Below are 24,986 nucleotides of genomic sequence, written 5' to 3' on the forward strand. Positions count from 1 at the left end.
ACACTACATACAACTGCAGACTCCCAAGTCACATAAATTATAGCAAAAATAAAAAAAAAAGAATGCAGAAGGAGTTTTAGCAAAAGTCTAAACAGGTCCAAGTGGAACGTGTTAATTCAACCATAGCCACAAGGCTAAAAACAATTTCCTTGTTAGCTCAAGTAACAGACGAATGTGCAGACACATTGGTTGCCCATACTATGAATAATAAACGCCTAAAATAATCCTCTTTTATGTTTTTCATAGTATATGCTAATTATCCACGCTTTTTTCTAAGGATGACATACACGAGCAGTGTAAACAGTGGATAGATAGCTGACAGTCCATCGTGAATTTTAGATAGAAATTGAGCTGTTTTGATGTATTAGCCATCGATCTGTTACCATTAAAATCTGCACTTGCGAATGGGTAAATCAGCGCGTTCCACTTGGGCCTCTGCTCGAGCTCCTTCCGCATTCTTTATTTCCTTCTTTGTTTATGCGAGCTGAGTCTGCGCTTGCATGTGGTCTATGTGTTACCCTCCTTGTCTCCATGACTTTTTGTGAACTAATTTTCAAGGTGTTCAATTAGCCCCAGCTCATCCCCTTACTACCAAAAACAATTACAACCTACACCATTCACTAAAGGCAGTACCAAAGAGAAAAAAACAGGAATTCGGTGAGGTATGAACACTATATACTTACACTGAACAAAATATACCTCCCATAAATTGGCGCGACACAATTCAAAATAAGGACACGCTTGTAAACTACCCCAGAAGCGGTGTCAAAAAGTTTTTCGCGGGCACAAATTTTTGCGATCGGGTGTGGCATGCTATGCATTAATCACCGTGGGGTGATTTTACCGCGGCACCAATTTTTGGCAATTCTTTTCCGGTTATAAATCGAGAAAATGAAGTCGTTTGCAGGCGACTGGGCGGCGGAAGCTACGGGCCTGCTCGATCAATCAATCGCTGACTTTTGCCTGGTCCAGCTCTCCGGACGCAAATACGCACACAGAATCCACCTGTGGTGTCAAACCTAGAGCTTCGGCGATGGAGGGGCACCGCGCTCTTCCAGACATTCTAGTTTACCAGTAAACAGTACAGTGGAGGGAGGCAATCAAACCACCCCCCCCCCTTCCCTTTATTTTTCCGTCTTAGCATGCCTGCCTGCCTGACTGCCTGCCTGCCCGCCCACCCCCCCGCCCGCCCCCATGTCCCGAAAATTTCCGCCGCTACTGATGGACCTGGAGCGAGTATGCAGCCTAAGCGCTCATCTGTGACCGCTAATTGGTGCGAGGATGGAGTGCTCTGCATCGGGGAAAAAAAGAAGAAACACAGCCTGGCATAACACCATTCGCGCACAATTAGTAACAACGATACAAGCAAGTGATCTAGAGACAATAACAAGCATTATGAAGGGAGGAAAGAATAATCTAGCCCTAACGAACAAAGAAAGGAACTTACTTTGAAACGACCGTGGCACGATCTCGGCTGTTAAGCAGATTCGACGTAGTTGCACGGCTCACAGTAGCTTCCTTTTTTCAGACACATTTGAAACTAAGGTGAACTCCACGCATCACGAATAATCGGTAAATTTACTTTATGACGGAGATTTGAAACACACACGGACAACGCGACCGGTAAAACGTGCAAAATAAGATTGTGGATTATATTGGATCGCATTCGTTGGCTATTATGGATGCCTAGCGACTTTACCGAGGCTATGTTCGCGTATCTTCAACACGCTTGCAATAAAACGATCAGCAAAGCGCTTTAAAACGATTACAAGACACAGTAATATTAAATTATTGAGCATGTCAACATCTCCACAATGTTAGAAATACAATCCTGAACAGGTAGCGAAAAATTAAATACGAGACTAGCCACCCAATGTTTAAAAAGAATTCAGCAGACATATAAGTTAAAAAAAAAAAACCACTGCAACCGATGGGGAGCGTGGCCTGTCTTGTTAGCGCGCTATGCTTCACATGGTCGATGGTTCGAATCCCGAAAAGTTGAATATTTTTTAATTTTTTTTAGTATGTTTTTTTTTTGTTTTTATTGATTTAAATATTTGCTATGTTTTTTTTTTGCGGTCGCCGGCCCCCTACTTTCGGGTAAAAATCACTGAAAATGTAAAAATAGGAAGTGCGAGCCCAAGTTTGAATTTTGATACATGCACAAGCCGTGGCCCTCTTGTTTTGCCGAGATAATTCGCTCCCTCCGGGCTAATAGGTGGGTCAGTGTAATAGGCAAGCGCCGCAAATCCTTTCAACGAAGTAAGGAAGGTAATAATAATGGGAATATTGAGAGAAAAATGGGAAAATCCGTAAGTGGTCAAACTAGCTGCCACAGTGAGGCAGCCAAAGTTTGACTGAAGGCGGTCATCTTTACCCACTATTCAAACGAAAATACCGCTACTTTAAGGCAGTTATTTACCTAAGCTCATAGCGCGCTACGTATTAAGCACATTTCTAAATTTTCTGACTACCGGAAAGTAGTACTTAATTTTGTTCTGGTACATCCTGGTTTCACTTATCGGGGTTGCACTCCGCAGTTTTACTTCTTTATTAGGCCTAGACATGTTTTTATTTCTGACATCCAAGAACAGTGCGGATACTTAAACTAGCTAGCAGAAACGGTATCGTTCGGTGTTATAACATTTGTTTCGTAGCGTCAAGGGGTCACGTTCACAAACCCGGCAGGGCAGACATCCACAGCGCATTGGTGTTTCTCGTTTTTTTCTGCTAAAAAAAAAAAAGAAAAAAAAGGAAGGTGTTTTTTTTTATATTCCCGCTTTTCTGGTGCGGTAGGTCTATAACATAAGCTATCGGGATTCGGGCGACAGATCGTCTGGCTATGTGAACATTTGAAATATTTCTGTTAGATGATCGTAACTAAGACATTTGATTCCTGCCTGAATCAGCATATTTTCACACTCAATTAAAATTACTAATAACATGGTCTGAGGAGATTTACGTGCCTTTCGTGGCGTCGTGAGCAATAAATACAATTACTTTTTCTGGTTTCTGGAGAGTAATGTTTATTATTGTTTTTGAAGCTCAAAGCAAGTGCTCAATCCTGCCACGTGTTTTTTTTTTTTTTTTTTTTCATTCGGAGGCTCCGCTACAGTGGCGTCACAAGGGGGGGGGGGGGGGGGGGGGGGGGGTGTCGCGGCGGGCTACCGCCCCGGGTGCCCCTGACCCTCGCGACGCCACTGATCCGCTATACCGTTTTTATTTTTTATCCGAGTCAAACACGTGCGTATCCCACCGGACGTTAAGTATAGTGCATTAAATTAAACTAGATTCCTGAAAAAATATCGTTCATCGTTGTAAAATTTATTTTTCGTGGCGTACGTGTTCAGATTCTCAATATCCTGAATGTGCTTTCCTCGCCGCACTGTTTTTTTTTTTCTTGTTTTTGCGGTAAAACACGTCAGCATTGGCACGCTGGGATCAAATACGCCAGCGTCGGCAGTCATTTACGAAGGATTTATCAACGCAAACATTTCCCCCCGCTATTCATGCTATTCATGCCGCAGTTGGTCGGAATCTCAATGATGTGACTGCATAGTGAAAACGGCAAAAAAATAAAAATAAAACGATGTCGGTCAGCAAACGGAACTTCAACGGAAGGACTCGCCAACGTGAAGAGCAAAGCGCAGATTCCAGAAAGTTACTGAACTTCCATGTAAATACTGGCCATCAAAGACAGCAAAATACCGATGCTGGCCAGTCACTGGAACCTCCATGAAAATACTGGCCAGCAAAGACAGCAAAAACACAATTCCGGCCAGTCACTGTAACCTCTGCTCAACTGGCCAGTTCGTAAGACGACACGCCAACGCCGGACGGGGCCGGTAGCTCAAGGGCGCCCGTGGCCGGGCGCCGCATCCTGTTACAGGACCGGCCGGCGTAGTCCAGATACCGACCGACGTGGTGTGCTACCTGGGTACATGCATTTTGCTCAGGAAAAACTGCTCGCTTTTTGTTTTTCAGTCTGTCTCCATATTTGTCTTTTTAAAACATGCTCTTCTTTTAGACTTAATCACTATTCTGCTGCAAGATGATTGCATTTGTTCATGTATACTCATCAGTGCACTAGCTTTTTTTCTTGTTTTGTTTGAGCTTCACTGGATATCTGTATAACAAACCTAATAAGAGTCCAGATAAGTCGTGTCCTGCATCTAATTTGTCTGTTGCCTATAAACATATAGATTTATTGCTCTGCATTTTGGCAATACGCTTTTTCGCTAGAATACAGAACTCATAAGGTCACAACACAGAACACGAAACTGACTTCGGAACAATGTTGACATAAAGTATTGATGCCTGTGCATTAGAAGCCCCATTTCGAAGAAAAGCCCGCGTGGTCGACGTCGTCGGCGTAGTGTTCTGCGCACTGGGATGAACGATGTAATTAAAAAAAAAAAAAGACTTCCAAAAAAGTTATATTTTGCATGATTTCTGTAGAATATATCTTGAGGGGCACATTCACAGGCTTCCCATAGGCGTCACACATGTCCCGTGTAGCTACACAGAGCGCCCCCTAGCGTGTGGCATCCCTACAGCAGCCCGCACAATGTCGCACTTGTCCTATGGGATGCTAGGCTCTATCCCCACAGGCTGCAGGGTACCTACATCAACCCATAGAATTTCCTACATGTCCCATAAAAGCCAGAGTTTTATCCCCACAGACTCAGTGGGTCACCTAAAGAACCCCCACGGGCTGTGTGGGTTACCCAAAGAAGCCCCCACAGGCTGTGTGGGTTACCCAAAGGACCCCACACAGTAACCCGCATGTCCCATAGGCCCACAGGCCTGACCCCACAGAGATTTCAGGACACCCATACAACCCCATGGGTGCCCCATAGAGACCTCTAGGACCCCACACAAATTTTCTGTGGGTGCTCTGTGGGCATTTTGACCAGGGTACAACAACAAGAAAGAAAAGCGGTAATCACAACAAGCCATTTGAAATGTTCAAATGATCGGCAGCATTAATAAAAAAGATGAACGAAATGAAAAAAGGCCTTTTTTAATAAAGTTAGTTGAAAATATCGGCTAATTTCATTTTCGACGAGATTTCAAATTTTATATAAAAAAATTCAGTGAAAATAAAAGAAACAAAAATTATGCCCGTCGATAGCCCATGTATAGGGCTACACCCGGATAGTATTTAATAAGTGACAAATATAATAACTCATGAGTTACAAGGCTCTGAAGATGTCACCGGATTGTCAAAGAGACGATGTTTGGCATTTTTTACCTCAATAATTAAAACTACAAAAGTATTTTTTTAGCTAAAAAATATTCCAAATAACATACAAGAGCACAAAAAATTACTGCGAGTTTTATGCTTCCCGCATTCACACCGGCGTACAGAACTGGGTAGGAAAATCACGGATTAAAAAACAGATTTTCACCCTGATCCACTCAATAATTGTTTGTGAAGCGAAATTTTTTTTTAAAAATTTTGAAAAGAGGTTTTGTTCTTTCCAGAAATGGGGCAATTACATATATTTAAAAAAAAATGGAAAGACCCACCCCGACAAGCGTGTTCGATTTCAAATGAAATCACCCTACAATAGAAAAATTGGCTACGACGTGCCGTGCGGAGAAGCAAACAGATTTCTTGAAACCGCACTAGAGCGGCTTCTTTAAAAAGATTTGAACTAATTACGCCATGCGCGTTTACTTTTAACCAAGAGATTCATCTCCCGACCCGTTCAAAATACCCTCAAAGGTATTAGATTACTGAACAAATCAACACGGTGGGAATATTATTTATTGCTTAGGATGTGTCTGAGAAAATCCGTGCATTGAAATAGACCAGTATAAAAGGCGGAACGATCGGAAGTAGTGATCGGGTTAGTGCGCTGTTGTATTGATGTTTCTATGCGCCGTGTATGTGTATTCGCTTAATGTACCTGTTCTGCTGACGCTTGTAGTAAGCCTAATGTATGTATTTACATGTGTTTATAATAGAGGTGTCTAAAGTCCCGAAGCTCAATGGTGACACGAGTAAATAAAACATTTTTTAGCACATGAATTGGACGTCACTTTGCGCCGCCTAGACAAACTACTCCCAATCACTGCGTAGGAACCCGCCATCTGTTCGCAAGCGATTTAACCTTCTTTGACGCTTCGCGATAAATTTCCCGTTACCGTGCAACAATGAGTCAAGCAGGTTTGCTATGAATGAGCTCTCTTAAGAATGACGTTTGGTTTCGCGAATGCTTTATTTCTTCTATGCGGCGTGGGGTTGACGACGGAATTGTGGCTCCAGGAAAAGCGAAGGTAAGACTTAAAGTGTTCGAAATATCTGGGTATCGGTTGTCTCCGTTCAACATCGCACTCCTGACGACGACAAGGCTGAGCGTTTGATTTTGAAACTGAAGTGTCTTTTCCTGCGTGGGGAAGCTGGGTTCAGATATAAAAACGGTTCGCGCAAAGCTCGTGTTACTCTATTAGTTGCTGCTCCTGTCGGCCCATACAATAGATGTAGCGTCCTCTTTAAGCGTTATTGTGCTCAGCTTGCTTCATTCGGGACGCCATAATTAGATGCCTGCGAGGGAGGAACCTTGCTCCCCTGCTTTCAGGACAAAAGTTTCTCTTTTTTCCTCAAGAAACATAGGTTACAAGACCGTACCTCCTTTTAGGGAGGTCTATAGAGACCCTTTCTTTTGAGAGTGTAAAGTTGATAACTGGACTAGTTGGTAATCCATCACAGCCATTGCCAACACTGTGGCCATTTTTCCGAATAAGAAGTTTTCGAAGAAATTTAAAATTTTAGTTCATTGGCATTCTGCGATACCCCAGCAATTACAGCCGTCAAGAACATTACAAACTTTTGTCAAGAAATGCAGAAATTGAAAATTTTGTAAAGAGTCGATCATATTCCGTGGAGAAGAAAAAACGAGTCGTGGAACAAAAAGTAATGCCCGCCGAAAAGTTAAAATACTGGGTATTTATTCATAAAGATCGGCATGTAAAATATTCCCGGCAAGCATTGCGACGTTCTTTGTTGTTCAGTCTCAATTTCGTACGTGCACCCAAGCATTGATGCCCCAGAAAGTTTGGGGCTGAATTCGGCGCAACAGACGAGGACAAGAGAAAGACAAACACGGCGCTACTTTCCAACCAAGCTTTATTTGTGTTGGCATCCAGTACAAATACTACCGACGCCTAAAAAAACGGGATCTATAAAAGAAGCGAGACAAGAAAACTAAATGGCGAATATCGGTGTACAGGCTACAGCATCCACGCAGGTTCCTCCCATTCGTCCAACAAAACGTACTTCTTTATCTGACAACGACAACGAGGGTTCGCAAACAGACTGTAGCCCTAATTCATTGTGGCTAGAGAAAGGGAAGTGTGACGGGTGCCATATGCGCGCAATAATACAAGAGGGGCGCGATGAAATTTTTAGAGAGCCTCGATTGTAGAGAGGTTCCATCTCAAACCATGCGACGCGATGGCAATACGCCTCGCAAGTGAGCTCATTTTCGTCTTCTGCGCATGAGAAAGGAAGTAGCGGTGACATCAGAACGTCGAGCCCTGATTGGCTGATCGCGACCCCCTATCTCAGCGTCGTCTGCTCCTTTGCAACGTCGTCTGCTCGCACCATCGTCTGCGTCTGTCTTACCTTTCCTGCGACTTTCGGAATGCAGGTATTTACGAGCGAGCTCGACTTCGCCTTTCAGAGAGGGCAGACGAAATAACTCTAGCAGTACGTTGTTTTTGTCTAACAACTAGCAGACGCGCATCAAGGAGGGAAGTCCAAAGGACTCACTAGCGAGGTGTCCCGTGACGCCGAGGTTTGTTTGCTAAGAACCGAGAGTGAGCGTGTTAGTGTCCGCAAGTTAACTCCCAAATACATTTTCCCACCTTTCGTGTGCGGCGAGACCCCTCATTCGTTAACGGCGTCGGCAGGTTGGCGCAGTTAACGTCGTCTGCTTTACGTCTGCTAGTCAAAGCGATGGCTGCTTTACCTTTCCTGCGTCTGTCGGAGATTCACCGCTTTTTCACCGGCGAGATTCACCGTTGCCTCGGGAAATAAGGAGATAAGAAGATGAAGAAATTGACCTCTTAATCTAAAATTGAGGTCAGCGATCAAAGTATAATACGGGAAGGGTTCACAAGGGTCGCGCGGGCATATTCCATTCATCACGCCAGCCGGTCGTGGGCAGACGGTCGCCGAGTCGCGGAGTGCCTGCTAGGCCTAACCGCTGAACTCGCTTGGTCGCGTTCGGTGGAATCGTGGCCGTTGGAGCTTTTCCCGGGTGTTTGTGGATCCAGCGTTCTTGTTCGTCGTGGTCTGTTTCAAGTACTTTTTTCTTGCTGCTTGAAGTCGGGACGCGTGAGAAGCGCACGTAGAAAAATAAACGTCCGTGGGTCGTCGCGACCGCGACGCTGTCGGCCATGCTGATTTGATCGTAAGAAGTGCGTAAGACAGCTTCGGAGCTGTCGTAGGATTTCGTCGTAACCTGCGCAAAACTTACGAAAATTTCGTTTCGTGAATACGAATTTGTTCTTACGTTTTGTCTTACGCACATTTTTGGCGTAAGATCGTTTCGTGAATCTGGCCTCTGCACTTCCGAAAGTCGCAGGAAAGGTAAGACCGACGTAGATGACGTTGCGAGCAGACGACGTTGCAAAGGAGCAGACGACGCTCAGATAGGGGGGTCGCGATCAGCCAATCAGGGCTCGGCGTTCTGACGTCACCGCTACCCCCTGCGCAAGAAGCAGACGAACTTGCCCTCCGCATTGAAAGGTGGACGCCTTCGGCTGTGATTGGTCGCAAGAGCGCATGCGCTGCATTTTCGAGTGGCAAGGAGGAAAGCAGGCGGAAAGGCGGAGGCGCTTGCAGTCGACCAACGCGTTCGTCACCTCCTCGCAGCTCCTATTGCGAACGCGGCCCATACAGCAGGTGATCACGATCAAGCAGTCGAAACTCTCTGCAATGCAGGCTCTCTAAAACGTTCGGGGACCGTCGACTCGCCTGCTGGCTGCAACCCCCCTAGTCATATCCCCAATCCTTTCATTCCGGAATTTTCGATCTCGGAATTTTTACCGAGGAATTCAGGCGAACGACCCTTTTAACGGGTGAAATGTGCGCAATTCATGTAGTTGACAAAAAAAAAAAAAAAAGATATACAATCATTTACGTTTTGATTAAAAAAAATGATGCGGGTGTATTTATTAGTCACGGGTCGAATCTGCTTAACTTTAGATTGGCAACGTTCTACACATGCCGAACATTTAAAGGAAAGTTCGGCAAAGATGTGGCAAACTTCCGGCAAACGTATGCGCACGCGCCAGAACCTAACAGCGTCATGGATTGCAAATGGCCGCTGTGCGGCCGTGCGGTTAACATCGTCCGTTGTAGTACTACCAGCGGTTGCGACAAAGTGCGGAGGAGGCGAAATGATACCTGTGTTTAATAGCTTTTGAGTGGGGCTCTCATTAATATGGTCTGCGTCAAGGACAGAAGATAGACCAGTAATTTAAGCAAATTCATTGCGCAAGTGAGAAATGATGCTGTACATTCGTGATAGCGTGATTTTTATTAGATTTTTCTAGTGATGCAACAAAGCAGTTGCAACATTGACTGACAAGTAAATAAAAAGAAAACTCCTCTTAATTCTAGAAATCCTGTTTTCGGCTAGCAATATTGCTTTTTAATTAAGATTATTCCGCGTTTTTTTTTTATTATTTATCCGCATAAAACTAAACACAAAGCTATCGTGCTCGACGTTGCATATCCGGCATTCCTAACTCTTTTCATTTTTCTAAACAACCGTGTGCGCCCTAACATCAGAAATTGGCGTTTTAAAAGTAAAAAACGAGGCGTCGCGACCATGGGACCGCGCACGGGTGTAGCACGTTTGTCCCGGGCACAAAACCCCCGTCACGAAAGCCCCGTGACATTGCCCTCATGCGTTTCGAAAACCCCGCACTCCTTGACCCCGTTCTATTTGCCCCCCCGTGCCAAACTCCCCGCATTTATTTGCCCCCGTGCCAGCATCCCCGCATTCGAGTACTCCTTGCTATTTGCCCCCGGGGGTGTGGTTATTGCATAGGCGTGCAATACTTTTCTGGTGGTTTTGTCTGTGCCCCCCCCCCCCCCCCCCCCACTAACACACACCCTCCGCCCCCCTGATGATGGCGGTTTGACGTTCCCATTGTGTCTTCGGCAGCTCAAAAGTTGTCGCAACTCTGCCCTACAATTGCGGAAAAGGCTGTTGCAAGAGCCAATGGGCCGTAAAGCACAGGAATAAGTATGTTGATTGCGTTGTTGGTTGTTGTGGTATACAAGATCCCACTAAGTTGCAGAAGAGTCTACATCGGCCAAAATGGGCGATGAATTAATGACCGAGCCCGTGAGCATGACTGCTCACTCCGATCAACCGCTGGGATTCACTTGCGAGCTGTATTGTGCTGCTTTGTTTTTCCAATTACCTATTTAAGGGCACGTTTCGTCATCAAGCGTCTCAGAGCGTCGCCTACCCTGGAGGTACTTCGGATGCAGAAGGGCAAGTACGCGCTTTATCTAGACGGTTACAAGTATGTTTTACATCGCCATAACAAGAATGGAACCACTGTTTGGCGCTGTCAAAAGTATCGTGCCACCAACACAGGCCAGGAAAGTGAATTCAGCCTTAAGTATTCACCTTTAAATATTGGTTACAGCTAACTGTAATATACCAAAAAAAAATTTCTTCTTTTCGGTCTTGGAGGACGTCTTAGCTACGCTTCCAACATTCGAGAGCTTACGAAGCACTATCTGCAGAGCGAAAAGACACAACCAGCCTTCACTACCAGGAAGTGCCGCGAACGTAGACTTGGGTGGCATACACACGGAAACGGTGGACGGAAGATAATTTTTACCTTTTGAAGTGTCAACCTGTAAATATATGTTGCGATGACACGGCATATACTTATGACCCCAGCCTGAATAAAGTCTTAAACTACAACGCGCTCCTTTCAGAGCTGTGTACTCAGGTGAAAATAAACGCGATTGGCGGAAAGTTGAGGTGTTAGGGCTCTCAAAGGGGGTATCGCGTGGACACCTGAGTTGCTGGCTTCGTCAGAAATATGATCAGCCTCGCTTCCGTACGTCCGAATTTGGTGCGGGTTGCATGAAACAACCTGAAGCTAGCTGCCCTTTCGGACCTTGAAATTCCGCCTTTAAAGGGATACTACAACGAAAGTTCGGCGCTTATTTGATGGTCCATATGTGTTCAAAGGAGCAGTGTCACATCGAACACACCAATATATTGTTGAAAAAGTCACGAAAACGAATTTTAAAACGAATTAAACGATTAGCAAAGAGCACCTGGTGGATGTCACTAACGCCTCGTTTGTAATGCCCATCTAGGAACCTTGACAGCTAGTGACGGTGAGTGTCTCGCCTCCGGTCACGACGAGACAAGAGGGGAAGGAGGAACTCCCGTCTTCCCGAGAATCCCTTTTTTGTGTTCCAGAAGTAGCCATTGCCCCTCTACAATATTATAGAAGATTAACCCGTCACTCAGAATTCGTACAAAAGCAGCCACTTTGGTGGCTGGAACGACTAGGCCATCCCCTCGACGTCAGCCTCGCCGTAGCTTTGCTCGTCCCGAAACGACCTACGTCAAGATTGCGTGGATGTCACGTGCTCTAAGCTGGGCCTTCTCCGAGCGCTTGCTAGAGTGGGCCGTTTATAACAAAAAATACAGCCAGCATGCTCAAAATACAATCGTGCGACTGTCATTTACGGATATTGTAGATCATATTCAACCTATTTTTGAACACGACGGATTTATTTCAAAATTCGTTGAAGTATTCCTTTAAATCTTTATTTTGGGGACACTTGACATATGGGTCATTTGGATATTTTACAGTGGAACAAACACGAGAAACGCGGAGCCCGCAGCAACAACCTGTAAGAAGCCTGGCATTGGTAAGCAGCAAGAGGTATAATTTATACGCATATGTATCTCTCGCTGCCTTTAAGGGGATATCCAGTAACATTTTTTTTATATTATGAAAATAAATTACATGCTCGGTAGGGCACACACAATCATCTACGCCTTCGTCGATCTCTTGAAGACAGATGAGGCCACCAGTCGGGAGTCCCTGCTTCAGCTGTCGAACGGTGGCCAGGCGAGGAAGGGACTCAAAAGATGGAACGACAAGGACGAGAGCATCAAAGATCTGGAGGAACGACTGCGGGACGGTGCCCTCAACCTGGATGGCTTTCTTCAGAAGAAGCAACGTTTTTGTGTAATTTAGGTGTCCCTGTAACGAAACACGTGTTGTAAGCAGACTTTGTGAATAAATAGGTTGCCCAGGCGGCGAATTGTCATTGTACGAGTAGTCTTTGTACGAACGAACCGCTGCCCATAGCCTAGTGTTCGTTCATAAAACGAGCACAAAAACAAAAAGAGCAAGGGACAGCGTTTTGTTTGACAAGCGAGCCTCTTTCCTTAGCCCAATGTGCGTTCAAAAAAGGAGTAAAAAAAGAAGAAAAGCGCCTCTCATTTAAAAGGCAAAAACAACGAAGCGAAACGCATTGACGCACAAATGACATGGGCTGCTGACACGGGGCTATTAGACACGGGGCTTTTGACATTGGGCTAGGATCATGTGACGGTCTACTTATACATTAGAAAATTAAAGGTAGCGCTAAAGACGAGGAGAAACGGAAGAACACAGACACGGACAGGCGCTGATCCCCTCGCCTTTCCTCGTCTTTAGGCTTCCTTTAATGTTGAGGTTGGGGCCCATCGTGAACCACCCCCACACACGTCATGCAAATCTGCCGTCAAGTGACTCAAATCGAAAAACATGCATATACTTACAATAATATTGTTATCTCTTCTGGTGAAGGCTCAGCAGCAGTTGCATTTATTTTCGCGCACGAAACGGCAACTCGAATCAAGCAAGAATACATTATTACCGCATTCATTTTAAAAACGTATGTACACACTTGCAGGCTTGCGCTGACAAAGCCTCAGAACTGAAACGCGCGTATTGTGGTTGCGCCGACAACTACCCAACCGCGTTGTCGCAGCACGTCTGCAAAAAGTCACTGTAAAATTGCCGCTAAACACGCAGAAATGACACCGAAACAAATATCTTCTAGATTAAAACATTATTTAGTAATGACTGTGCCAATATGCATTTTAGAAACACCTAAAACTTTTTTTTACCCGAAAAAAAACAATATATTGACTTTTTAGGTCTGTAAAATACTAAAACATAACTTTTTCTTCCCCACACAATGTATAGAAAAAGCAATGAACAACCGAACTCTATTATAATTAGCGTATTCGGACATTAAGGAAGCGTACGAAAATGTCAGCCAGGAAAATAGTCTGGGGTCAGCTGAAGCAGTATATTTTAGACGAAAATTCGGTTCGGTTTGTTCAGCAGGTGTACACAGACAATATGGTAGTGATAACATGGGAAGCGCAAACTACAAGACCCGCAGCAATAAAAAGAGGCTCCGGGAGGGCTGTCCTCCAACACCTCTACTCTTCATAATATATTTCGGTCAAAATAAAAATAAAATAGAACAGAGCAAGTTAAATTTTGATGCGAGTTATATAGAAGAAGGGAAAAAAATAATAAAGGGTATACCAAGATAGATATATGCGGGCGACATGTTGCTTATGGCAGATGACCAGGATACATTAAAGGAACCAGCTGGAGTATGTGGAGAGAAAGGGAACACGTTTGGCATGGGTATTAGTAGTGATAAGTCTGGAGTAATGGTGTTTAAAAACGAAAAGGGGAATCCCTTGAAGAAACAAGACATCCTAGGCAGCACAAAAAGAACGGCCGGGCAATGGTTGAAGCATTTTGGCCGGTCAGATTTCCTCCGGCCTAAGGCTGGTCAAACCACTATGCCCGAACATGGTTGTGGGCCTTGGCCGAAGACTTGTGGGGACTGGCTGTTGGAGGCTGGCCGATGACCTGTAGCAGGACACTAGCCGAAGGTTAGCAAATAAAGACTGGCCAAAGACGTTGGTCTGGACGCAGGCCAAAGTTTCGCATCTGGGCATTGGCCAATGCCGTCTGGCCGAAAGCAAGCCGAATTTGAGCAACAGGGCATTGGCTGATGACCTGCGATTGAATGCTGGCCGGAGGTTAGCAAATGGAGGCCAGCCGAAGACTTCGGTTAGGACACGGGCCGAAGTTCAGCATATGGGTACTGGCCAATGCCGTGTGGCCGAAAGGAGGCCGAAGTTTAGCAACAGGGCATCGGCTGGTCCCCTGTGATAGGAGGCAGGCCGGAGGTTAGGAACTGGGCATCAGCCGTACATCTGAGGTCAGGTGCTAGCCGAAGACATTTGACCGGGCACTGGCTGATGACATGCAGCTAGACACAGGCCGATCCCTCGTTACTAGGCCGAGGCCGTACCTTTGTGATTGGGTGCCGGCCCTACAGCCGAGGCCACACATTGGCAAGCAACTTGCAGTTAGGTATTAATCTTCCAATGAATTTGTGGACGCACTGCAGAACATGAGCCTGTGCCCGACATTTTGCCTGCACATTTTTCGGAAGCTGGAAGTATATCAGTTCTGGTCAACCACTTGAAACCAGATGTAAAGATGCACTAATTGGCAGTTGGTTTTTCTTGTTAACACAAATAAGCTGAGAATTTTCTGGTACGACGTTTATTGAACATTTTCACTTTCCACATGGCGCCTCTTGCTCCGCCCACCATCCCGGTCGACTAACGACCAGAGCCACCTCTTCGTCACGTCTTGAATTGTCGCCTCGGTTAAGTCTGCATACTTCGCCTTGCCAGCAGCTGAGAAAAAAAGGGGAAAAAAAAGCACTCCGTTCATACATACTTTAGTGATAGACAATATCATGCATAACCATGTGATACCAAAACAGGCTAAGTTGCTTCACTTTGTTGGATGTACTTTGCAAGTAAAAAGGTCAAAAGGTGACAATATGTGTAATATTCATGTGACCGTTCATAGTGGTACACTAGAAATCTAAACATTTGCTCAAAATGGGGTCAGCAACCCCAATTTTTTTTTGCCAGAAAACAACATACAAATGCAGTGATTAGAGGTGCAGAGACATTTTTATCATCTTCAAGAAACAGTTGATGGATCAATAATTGCCACTTTGGAGGTTTCATTCATAACCTATATCAGTGAAGAGTGCAAGGGATCAAGATATCTTCTAAAATTAGATTTTCCATTCAGAAGATCTAGCATTTGACTGAAGTGGATATATTTTGGTCATATAGTCAAACACGATTATATCGATCCCGGCTAATTCAAACTATCCCTTGTATCGAACAATTTGTGAACAGACTAGTAGCTGCAATAAAAATGCATATTGAAAAATGCAGTTATATCGAATGAAAATTGCAGTCTCCCGATAGATTGAACTGCCAAGAGCACCGTTTTGCTCTGCAAGCTGGCTTCCCCCCAATCCCTGTGGGCTTGTTGGGGGAAAGCCACCTTGCAGAGAAAGCTGGCTTTTTTTTTTTTTCTTTTGGGCGGCTGCGTCGACCCCCTGGAAGGAAAAAAATCTCTTTTGCGGAGGGTGCGTGTCATTATGTACACTCAACCCCTCATAACGTACAGATGCTCCTTCGAGAGTAACCTACTTTCCTAAATGGTGCGTGCTTGTTCCTTGTCAGGTATATTAAAACTTTTATATAGAATTACCCGCTATATCAAACTCGTAGACGGATTTGTGTGAGTTCGACATGATCGGGTTCGACTGTACATAATGAAATAAAACAGCGTAAAAGATATAAAAAGAGAAGCACCAGATAGACCTGTTCTATCCTGTGTCTCTTTTATATCTTCTTTTGCGGTTTTATTTAATTATATATAACACCTACCAACAAGCCCAGTGTTAAAACATTATTAGGATACATCTTGGTTTCACAAAAAAAGTTAATTAACTAAAACTTTTTTCCGTTGTGCATTGATATTTCTTTTTGTTAACTTTTCATTCGTACCCTTTTAAAAACATTTACTGGTTGCAGAGCTCTCAACTTTTGTAGGCAGTGAGATATATAGTGCTCGTACGTCTCCGGAACTAGAATTGAAATCTTTCATCAAAACTCTTAACACAGAATTTTTTTCTTTTTTGGTAAAATAAAATTATCTGCAGAGCTTTTTATAAAGAAATCACAGAACAAGATATTCAATTAATTCTAGTTGCAGACGTGCAAGAACACTAGCTCTGCAACAAAAGTAAAGAACAAACTAGTAGATGATTTTAAAAATGTACAAACGTTAAAGAAACGCTAACAAGACTGGACAATGAAGACGATTTGGAAACCCCATTTGACGATTGAAACAAGCCTCAAGCATGACCCATGCAATGTTGACAAAGTTTTATCCTGAACCGACACCTGCTTGTCGCACAAATGAATAGACCGATCTTAATAAACTCCTGTGACACAGCCATAACTTTAGTTCACAGGAGGTAGACGGTAGTGCACGAGAGGGATTGTGTTGTCTGGTGCTCTACATGCGCAGAGCTCTAGCAACGTTGTCGAACAAGCAGAAAGACTAATGTTCCCTCAATGCATTGTGGCAGCGATGCATTGAGTTTAGAGAAAAATCATACCGGGAGCGAAGCCAGCACTGGCCCAGGTGTGCGGAACTCACAAGTTTTGTGCGAGCTCCTAGCTCCTTGCTTTGTTTGATGTAGGAATGTGACATGTGAGCACAACTACTCTCACATGACATCACTCGGACGGTTAGTTTCGGTATAGTCAATTTATTCGCAGGCACAAAAATCAGTTACAAAATTTTATACCAAACTTAACAGCATGCCACGATGTCAAGGCATCCGAAACACACTTTCTAGAAAAGTTTAAAATCGTCGTCCCTTTAAGATTTATGGGCATAAATAATCCCACCCCCCCCCAAGCTAAGAGTCAAGGAATATTTATGAAATTAACTGAACATCATCACTCTATTTGACCATTTTCAAGAAGATTGGAGATATTGCAATCTATTCACTGAACTACCAGGAGCTTCCACCCATATAGATGCATAGGATGGGACCTGCATGTTAGTTTGAATTATTCACAAGTTTAAATTAAGATAGGTTGAATTAACGAGATTCGACTGTAGATGTTTTCTGAAGCTGTCATTTGGACAATAAATAACCAATAGTGGAACCTACCGAGCAACAAGGTCATTATATTTTTCAGTTCATCGAAGGGCTCCTTCCGCCCTTTTGACCCTTTCCAACTGCAACGTCCAGCCACATCGTTGTGGACAAGGCAGGTCAGCAAGGCGCGCGTGTCGGCATTTTTGTCGGTGCCTCCCTTCTGGCTGTAGTAGTCCACCTGGGAATGTCCAAAAAAGACAAGTGAAGCATTAACAGTAGGCTCCCCCCCCCCACATATACTAGGTAGAAAATTGTGGATATGTTATGGCACCATATATTTAACCTTATGTGAGCAATAGAAAAAATTCCAGAGCCCTTCCACTTTACGTGAAGATGGAGGACCAGCCAAGCTGTTGCCTTTACGACGTCTAGGACGATGCCTACAGGACGATGTCTAGAGAACAAGGTCTCTGACGACTTCTAGAACCTTGAAAATGATGCTTAAGACGATCTCCCTTCCCTTTTTCCCTTTCCCTTCCCTTTTCCCTTTTTTAATTTGGGGGTATTATTTTTATGAATTACTTTTTTTCCTACAGATTCAGTGTTTTTTGTGTACATTGATTTTGACTTATATAAATTTACACAGAAACGTTGAATCTGAGAGAAAAATTAAACCCCGAAAAAAAGATGCCCCTAAATTCAAGTAAAAAATAAACTCCGAAAACACGGAATTCTATCTATAACTAGGGGTGCCGGAACCTTTTGTCGGATCTGCGAACTTTCACTAGAGTTCGAAGAAGTTTGACTTCTGGACAGTGTTGCCTCACTTCTACACGAATATTTCGAATTTTGGGAAACAAATAATTTAGAAAGTAGCTTGTTTTATATTTTATAAAATGGTTGCCAATGTTTACACCATATAAAAGCGAAAATATGTGCTTTTAACGCTTTCGTTAGTTATGTGAACCAGTGATGCCAATACACGCAACAAATACTGCACTTCTCCTCCACCAGGTGGAGTCCACTGTGTTTTTTTTTAATTTCTGCGCATGCGCACAAAAGTTGAACTTCAAACTTTTGTCGGACATTAAGTGGAAAGTTTGAAAAATTCGTACTTGGTCGAACTCGAACCTGGGCAAGTTCACGACATCCCCTTCTACAACTAGGGTTCAGTGTTTTCGGTGTTTTTTTTTGTTTTGTTTTGTTTTGTTTTTTACGAATTTGGGTGTATTTTTTTTACAAGTTAATTTTTTTCCTACAGCTTCAGTGTTTTTTGTGTAAATTGGCTACACAATTTACACAAAAAACACTGAAACTGTAGCTAAGAATTAAACGCAGCAAAAATATACCCCCAATTTCGAGGAAAAAAAACACAGAAAATACAGAACCCTATCTATAACAGTGGCTAATATGACTGATTTTGGAATAAAAAATCTCCATAATATTTTTGTATTTACTAAGTGAAAGAATCATGACCTCTAATTCTAATAGGCAAGTCTTTTACAGGGTGAAGCATAAAAAAAGGATAGCTTGAGATGGCAAACACAAAAAGAGACATGAACTAGAATAAACATTTCTTTAACCTGGCGCACATTTCATACCTTGACAGGGAACCGAGATTGTAATACATGACCGCTTTTCTCCCCGTTTAAAATGAACTATGAAAACAAAACCAAAATTTCTTGAAATAAATGCAAGCAAGAGAGATAGAGATGCGAAAAAGATGGTGACAGCCGCATTGTTATCGACACATTCAGAGATGATTCTGTTGAGCATTCTCGAGACTACACATATCCCGTTCCGTGGTATTCGCTGCTCCCATTTTTCAGAACCGCTTCCCCAGTGTTCTCATGCAGAAAGTACTTCACTTCTAACGCTCCGTAGACAGAAGTCAGACACCACCTCGTAGACAGGAGTTAAACACCACCATCGTAGTAAAGTGTGATCAATTCAGGTAAACAGCAGCGGCTCATAACATGTGACCAACAGAGAAACCACGATGGTAAAAGTGAGCCGTGATGCACTGTCCCATGATACGCTTCAAAAATAATGGCAGGAGTAAATGCAGAGTGAACTGCTCTGAACCTGACAAAATAAAGTTAATGGGAGATAAAGTTTGATTGCCGGTGACCGTTGAAAGGTAAGAAATCAAACAACAAGTTTCAGTGATGGAGCTTGTGAAGTTAACCTTAAAAAAACATGTAAAAAAAGCAAGAAACATCATAATCATTTCACGCAGAAATGTAAAATTGCTGGAGTGCCTACTGTGCTGAATACCTTCAAATTTATAAACATAATAAACTGGGCAAAAAGTTTACTCAAAGCCCTGCTTTATGACTAACCAGTGTATCGTTCTCTCTTGAAAACACGCACAGAAAATTCCGTATGTGTAAAAATTATTCAACAACAATACCATGTGCTGAAGCTTGTCTCTTGCTTCAAGGTACAGGTTCAAGGCCCTCAGGTCATCCAGGCTGTTGACGGGAAGGGAAGGGCAGTCGTTGGGCAAATAAACCATTTTCACGAGGCTCTTGTTGCCCAGCTGTTGATTTAAACTGTTCACCTGCGCCAGCAGGTCCGCTTGATTGTGCAAGATGCAATCCCGGAAAGCAGCAGAAAACGCAGTTCGGCAAGTCTATTAATACTTTGGTTCAGTAGGCATCCAAGGGAATATGAGTAAATTTTCTACCAAGAACACATCAATGTAGAATCTGCCAAAAGACCGTATGATGTCCTCAAGAAAACTGTCCCTTACAAGATACTAAGAGTGTATCAAAGCAGACTTTCTCTAAAAAACCTCTGACACGCCAAAAAAAAAATAATTTTTTTTCATGCTGGGCGTTGAAATGGCATGTGAGGACATTACAAAAAAATTGTTTCACTTTAGAGGTGCGTAGATTTTTTTTTAAATAAAAAATAGAAATACGAGGCCCCATTCAAAGTTCCCGCCAGTGCACCGTGACGTAACAGTGTACCGCAAGGTGTCGGGGCAGTCAGAAGGGAGGCATCGCCGGAAGTCACGCTAGTTGTATCCCTCCTCGTGCTTACCGCGAGCGCGTGTAATATTTTTAAAATATTTTTTGTTATTCGCCACACCTCCACGAGCGATCCAAGCAGACAAGGTTTCTTATATTTGCGTTTCATCGCTTAATGTTGCTGTAAATGTAGAAGAAGAGGAGTCAGTGAATTGACATGATCAACTACAATGCCTAGAAGGTGCAGTGTGAGGGACTGTCCCGGCATTTCAGCAACTGAAGAAGATATCACACTGCATGCATTTCCGAGAGACGGCAGCCATCTTCAGCCTGGAGAGTATGCAATGATTCGACGACCTCGGTGTCGGAACCTTCAGCAATGCAATGGGGCGTGTCATACACTAGCAATCCTAATTTCTGCGAGCGTTCTAAAAATTTTTTTTTCAACACTTGATAGCTTGTTTTGTGCCCATAGAGCTCTGTATCATCGGACTGGCAGCACGCACTCATACACTGGCTTGTACTCGCAACGCTTTCATCATTGACCTCCATCACGTCGATCCACTGACCCTTCGTCTTCACTTTTTTACAGCATGCAAACTAACCAATGGTGTAGCGATAAAGAGCTAGTGGAACTGAAACTTTCTTTTCTACAATCGCTCGTATAAAGAGCAGAAAATAAAAAAAAAGTCGTCGGTACGGTCGCGGAGAGCACGTGGGGTGAAACTCACGCGACTTCCTGCGAACCCACTTTTAGTGACGTAGGTCGATGCCTCCCTTCTGACCGCCCCGACACCTTGCGGTACACTATTACGTCACAGTGCACTGGCGGGAACTTTGAATTGGGCCTCATATTTTTATCCTTTTATAAAAAAAACCTACGCAACTCTATACAAGCAATTTTTTTGTAATGTCCTGACATGCCGTTTCAACGCCTAGCATGAAATTTTTTTTGGCATGTCGGAGGTTGTTTAAACATCAATGTTATTATAGTAGGCGACTAAGAAGAGTTAGAATAGGGTCCCGTATTTTCGGTCTTAGCAATCAATCCTGAAAATTAACCACCAAGGCAGTTACTTTGGAGTGGAAAAATTTTGCAAAAAAAAATTACATATTAAGACACAGAATTCATCAATTATTTAACTTAAGCAGTTGTTTTACTTCCATCATGGTTTGCGGCAAGCCCTGTAAGTCACAAGTTATGTGCCATTTTCTGGTTTATGACGAGTGTACCTACTCATGCAGTTTTCGGTGCCGTTCGCATTCTTTATGACTAGGCCATCTCACTGAACACCGTCTTTCTCTTTATCCAACAGAAGGCCTTAGGTAAACGGTCACAATCATCGTTATTTTTATAAATTGACTTAAGAAACTGTATGGTGGCCAATCCCCCATTGTGCCACTTCTCGGCAAAGAGAAACTATGCTGTGCTGGCCCACCTTTTTCACTCTAGCCAAATAGATGCAAATTCCGGTTACACACCAAACGCAAAATTTGTTTTGCATTCAGTATCATCTAGGAAGACCAAACACCAAATATTATGATTTAATTACACCTATATATATATTTAAAAGGACCAGCAAACTTTGAAAGGAGCCAACTTGCTAACATCCGCCACCTCTAGCGGGCGACATGAGGTGCAATAAATACCGCAGCAAATACTAAGGTCTTTGAGTAGCCTCCATTGAGCCACGACCTCACAAGCATTGCCGCGTTTTGTATATTTTACTTCTTGGAGAGAGGTCTACAAATGATGTCGTGAACTTCGCTCAACAGTGTCCACATGCAATAGAAGAGTGCACAAGCACAGCTTCGATCGGCACTAAAAATGTGCAACTTCACGTGATCCTCCTGAGGATCAGACGACCAATTATACCGCATGGTTTGCCATGTCTCCGACATGACGAAACCCATGCTGCCTTTCGCAGCCATAGTTCCTGTTCCGGTATCTGCTTTATTGAAAGCAATATTACTGAAACAATTTGCCAGATCTATCAAAACAGAGAATGTGGGGCTGTTTATTAGTATGTTTTGAAGTGGAATCACTCATAACCCCAAATTTTTGGATTTGAGCAAAGTGGCCCTTTAAGGCAAAGGCATTAAACATGCTTCCCCCGGAGAGCATGTGCCTCTCAAGCATCCCTGCTTTGAGGACCCGTTTGCATGCCTGTCCCCCCCCCCCCCCCCCCCCAGCTATCAAGTTGAAGGCAGCAATGGCTCTGCCAGCTTTGCCCCTACCCTCGCTAGCGTATACTACACCCTATGTTTGAACTCTGCTAACATAGGTCATGTCTCAGCTTCAAAATGAGCGAAACTACTATTGTATACGATAAGACGAATTCATGAAAACTTATAACAAACTGGGCTACCTGGTCCTTCGTCACGCTCAAAGACTTCATACTTCACAAACAAAGGAATTTGAATTTCTTTGCTTTTTCGAGCATCAACCTCGAGAAAGTCTCAAACCGTCGAACTCAAATGCCGAAAACATTAATATCAAATTCGAATCTTGGAAGAGTTAAATTTGAAAACTTTGCAAAGTGAACCTCAGGAAAGTTGGGAAATTTCTATACCTTTCGACTTGATACCAGTGAGTTATGCAACATCTCTAGTTGATGTTTTACATTTATGTGTTGCAGCCTGAAGCACAGTTGCTAACTGGGCTCTAGAAATAGTTCAGGAGCATAAAGCAATGTCTTTGAATAAGCTAGACCACTACATATCAAAGGGTGTAAGATAATGGTTGCATTTGGTCACAACGAGGTTGAAGATGATCTAAATAATTTCTCACCAACATGGCTCTTTTCCTGGGATGTCAACATCTCCTGTACAGACCTCAACATCTCCTGCTGCACCCTCATCATGTCTATGAGTTGAGCCGGGTCATGAAGTGGGCGGGCTAGAAATAAACTAAAATTAGACAAGACCATTTTAATATAATTTTATCACTTACTCAATCCTTGGAGAGTGTCATGGTTTTGTGGAAGGAAGAACGTGAAGGACGAAGTGACGGGTGCGAAAAAGGTGGGTGAAGAGCACGAGCCGCGACGTTCGGCAGCTGCTTTAAGGATCTGACCGGCTGTGTCCCGGTATCGACGACCTGAACCAGAACCCGCCGCTACGCACGGTGTGAAGGGAACAGCGGAAGCATGAGCATCTACGCCACCTCAACGCCGTCCCTGGACTGAGCGGCTACAGAAGCCAGGAACCGAGCCTCGTCACGACATATGCCGGTGAATCTCTAGGACGATAGCCCCGTAGTTCGAACTGCTTATTTCTTTCTTGTGACTTGTAGTCTTATTACATTTTTTCCTTCCATACTAATATTTCTTTTGTGTGTGCAAATATATGTCCTGTTTTTGTTTTCTAACTCTCTGTCTCCCGACCCTTTTCTTGCAAGCCCCGGACGAGCCTGTGACAATTTGGCGAGCCTGCCAGGATGGCGCGGCCCATTACGTCCTAGTTCGTTTTCCGGGAGGTGAGTGAGGAGACGGAGATTTGAGACTGGTGCATTACCATGGAGCTCGATAGAATAATCGCGGCAGCTAAGGAATTGGGGTATACTGGGGACGAGTTAAAAAAATGGGTTGATGAGGAAAGAGCGCGTAGTAGAGCTGAGAGAGCTCAAGAGCGCGATAACGCTAGGGAGGACCGTGAGGCGGCTCAAAGAATGTTAGCGGCCGAAAGCGCTAAGTTAGATAAGGAACGAGAGGTCCTGCAGTTGAGGATTGCGGCTCGTGAAGGGCGAGGTGAAGGTGCCGCAAATTCGGAAAACGGCCGCGGAGAAGAGTACGAGGACCACTGGACATCCTCAAGGAGTTGTGGTCGAACGAAGCCCTGAAGGAAGATATGAAGACGGCATATGGATACATCTTGGAACTAAGGGAAAAACTAGACGAAACATGCAAGCTGGCGCACGTGTGCCTACATGAAGCAAGGGAGAAGTATAAGAAATACTATGACAGGAAGGGCTGCAACCGAAATATGAAGCAAGGAGACCTGGCGCTCATTCTGCTCCCCACCGATCTGAACAAGATGGTCATGCAATGGAAAGGTCCCTTCCCCGTAGTCGCAAGAAAGAATGATGTGGATTACGAGTTAGACGTAGGAGGCAAGAAAAAGGTGTATCACATCAATATGCTTAAAAGATATCAAGAAAGAGAAGGAAGTCAACAAGGTAGACAACATTGCGGTATGGTAATGGATTCTCAAGAGAAAGATGAAGCCGCAAGCGAGCTAAGTTTTGAAGATACAGAGGGAATTCCTACGCCAAGCTGGACGAGGCAGCAAGGATGGGAAGACGTCAACATAAACGAACACTTGGAATCCCAAAAGCGTGATGAGGTACGAGAGCTGATTGAGGACTTCAAAGATATATTTTCGAAGCTTCCAGGCAGGATGAGTCTGCTGACCTGTGACCTTCAACTGACTACGTCCCGACCAATACATGTGAAGCAGTACCCACTGCCGCTGTCGGTTCAGGGAACAGTCGAGCAAGAAATCGACGAGATGTTAGAGCTGGACGTGATTGAGAGATGTAACTCATCATACAACGTGCCAGTGGTAATGGTAAAGAAAAAAGACGGGTCAAACAGGTTTTGCATTGACTACAGGAGGCTCAATGACGTGACCAAGCCCGATGCGGAACCAATACCACGGATCGACGTCACGTTTGCTAAAGCGGGACAGAAGCGCTTCTTCTCAAAGCTTGATGTAGCAAAAGGGTACTGGCAGATACCTATGAAAGAAGAGGCCAAGGAAAAGACTGCCTTCTCTCCGACGAGTGGGCTTCACCAATTCAAGGTCATCGAGAAGGTCGTGTCGTGAAAGTGTCGTGTAGGAGGATTGTGGGGGTGGCTTGTGCTCGGTGACGTCAAGATGGAGTTCTCGGAAGTACCAGGCATCAAGAAAGAAAAGTTTATGTTATAAAC

The 24,986-nt window shown here is 44.0% G+C and overlaps 1 protein-coding gene across 1 annotated transcript; it reads right to left on the reverse strand.

Annotated features, from left to right (window-relative positions):
* Positions 1 to 14,539: 14,539 nt before the first annotated feature.
* Positions 14,540 to 19,715, reverse strand: LOC121048206 (the record flags this gene model as incomplete). The annotated part of the gene is made up of 3 exons (XM_042288778.1): positions 14,540 to 14,792; positions 17,153 to 17,318; positions 19,494 to 19,715. Coding segments are annotated over 3 exons (525 nt in total), but the record flags the coding sequence as incomplete, so codon positions are not given.
* Positions 19,716 to 24,986: the final 5,271 nt, after the last annotated feature.

This window comes from Ixodes scapularis, unplaced genomic scaffold (assembly GCF_016920785.2).
Source record: "Ixodes scapularis isolate PalLabHiFi unplaced genomic scaffold, ASM1692078v2 PGA_scaffold10__122_contigs__length_95168666, whole genome shotgun sequence".
Classification (NCBI taxonomy): Eukaryota; Metazoa; Arthropoda; class Arachnida; order Ixodida; family Ixodidae; genus Ixodes; species Ixodes scapularis.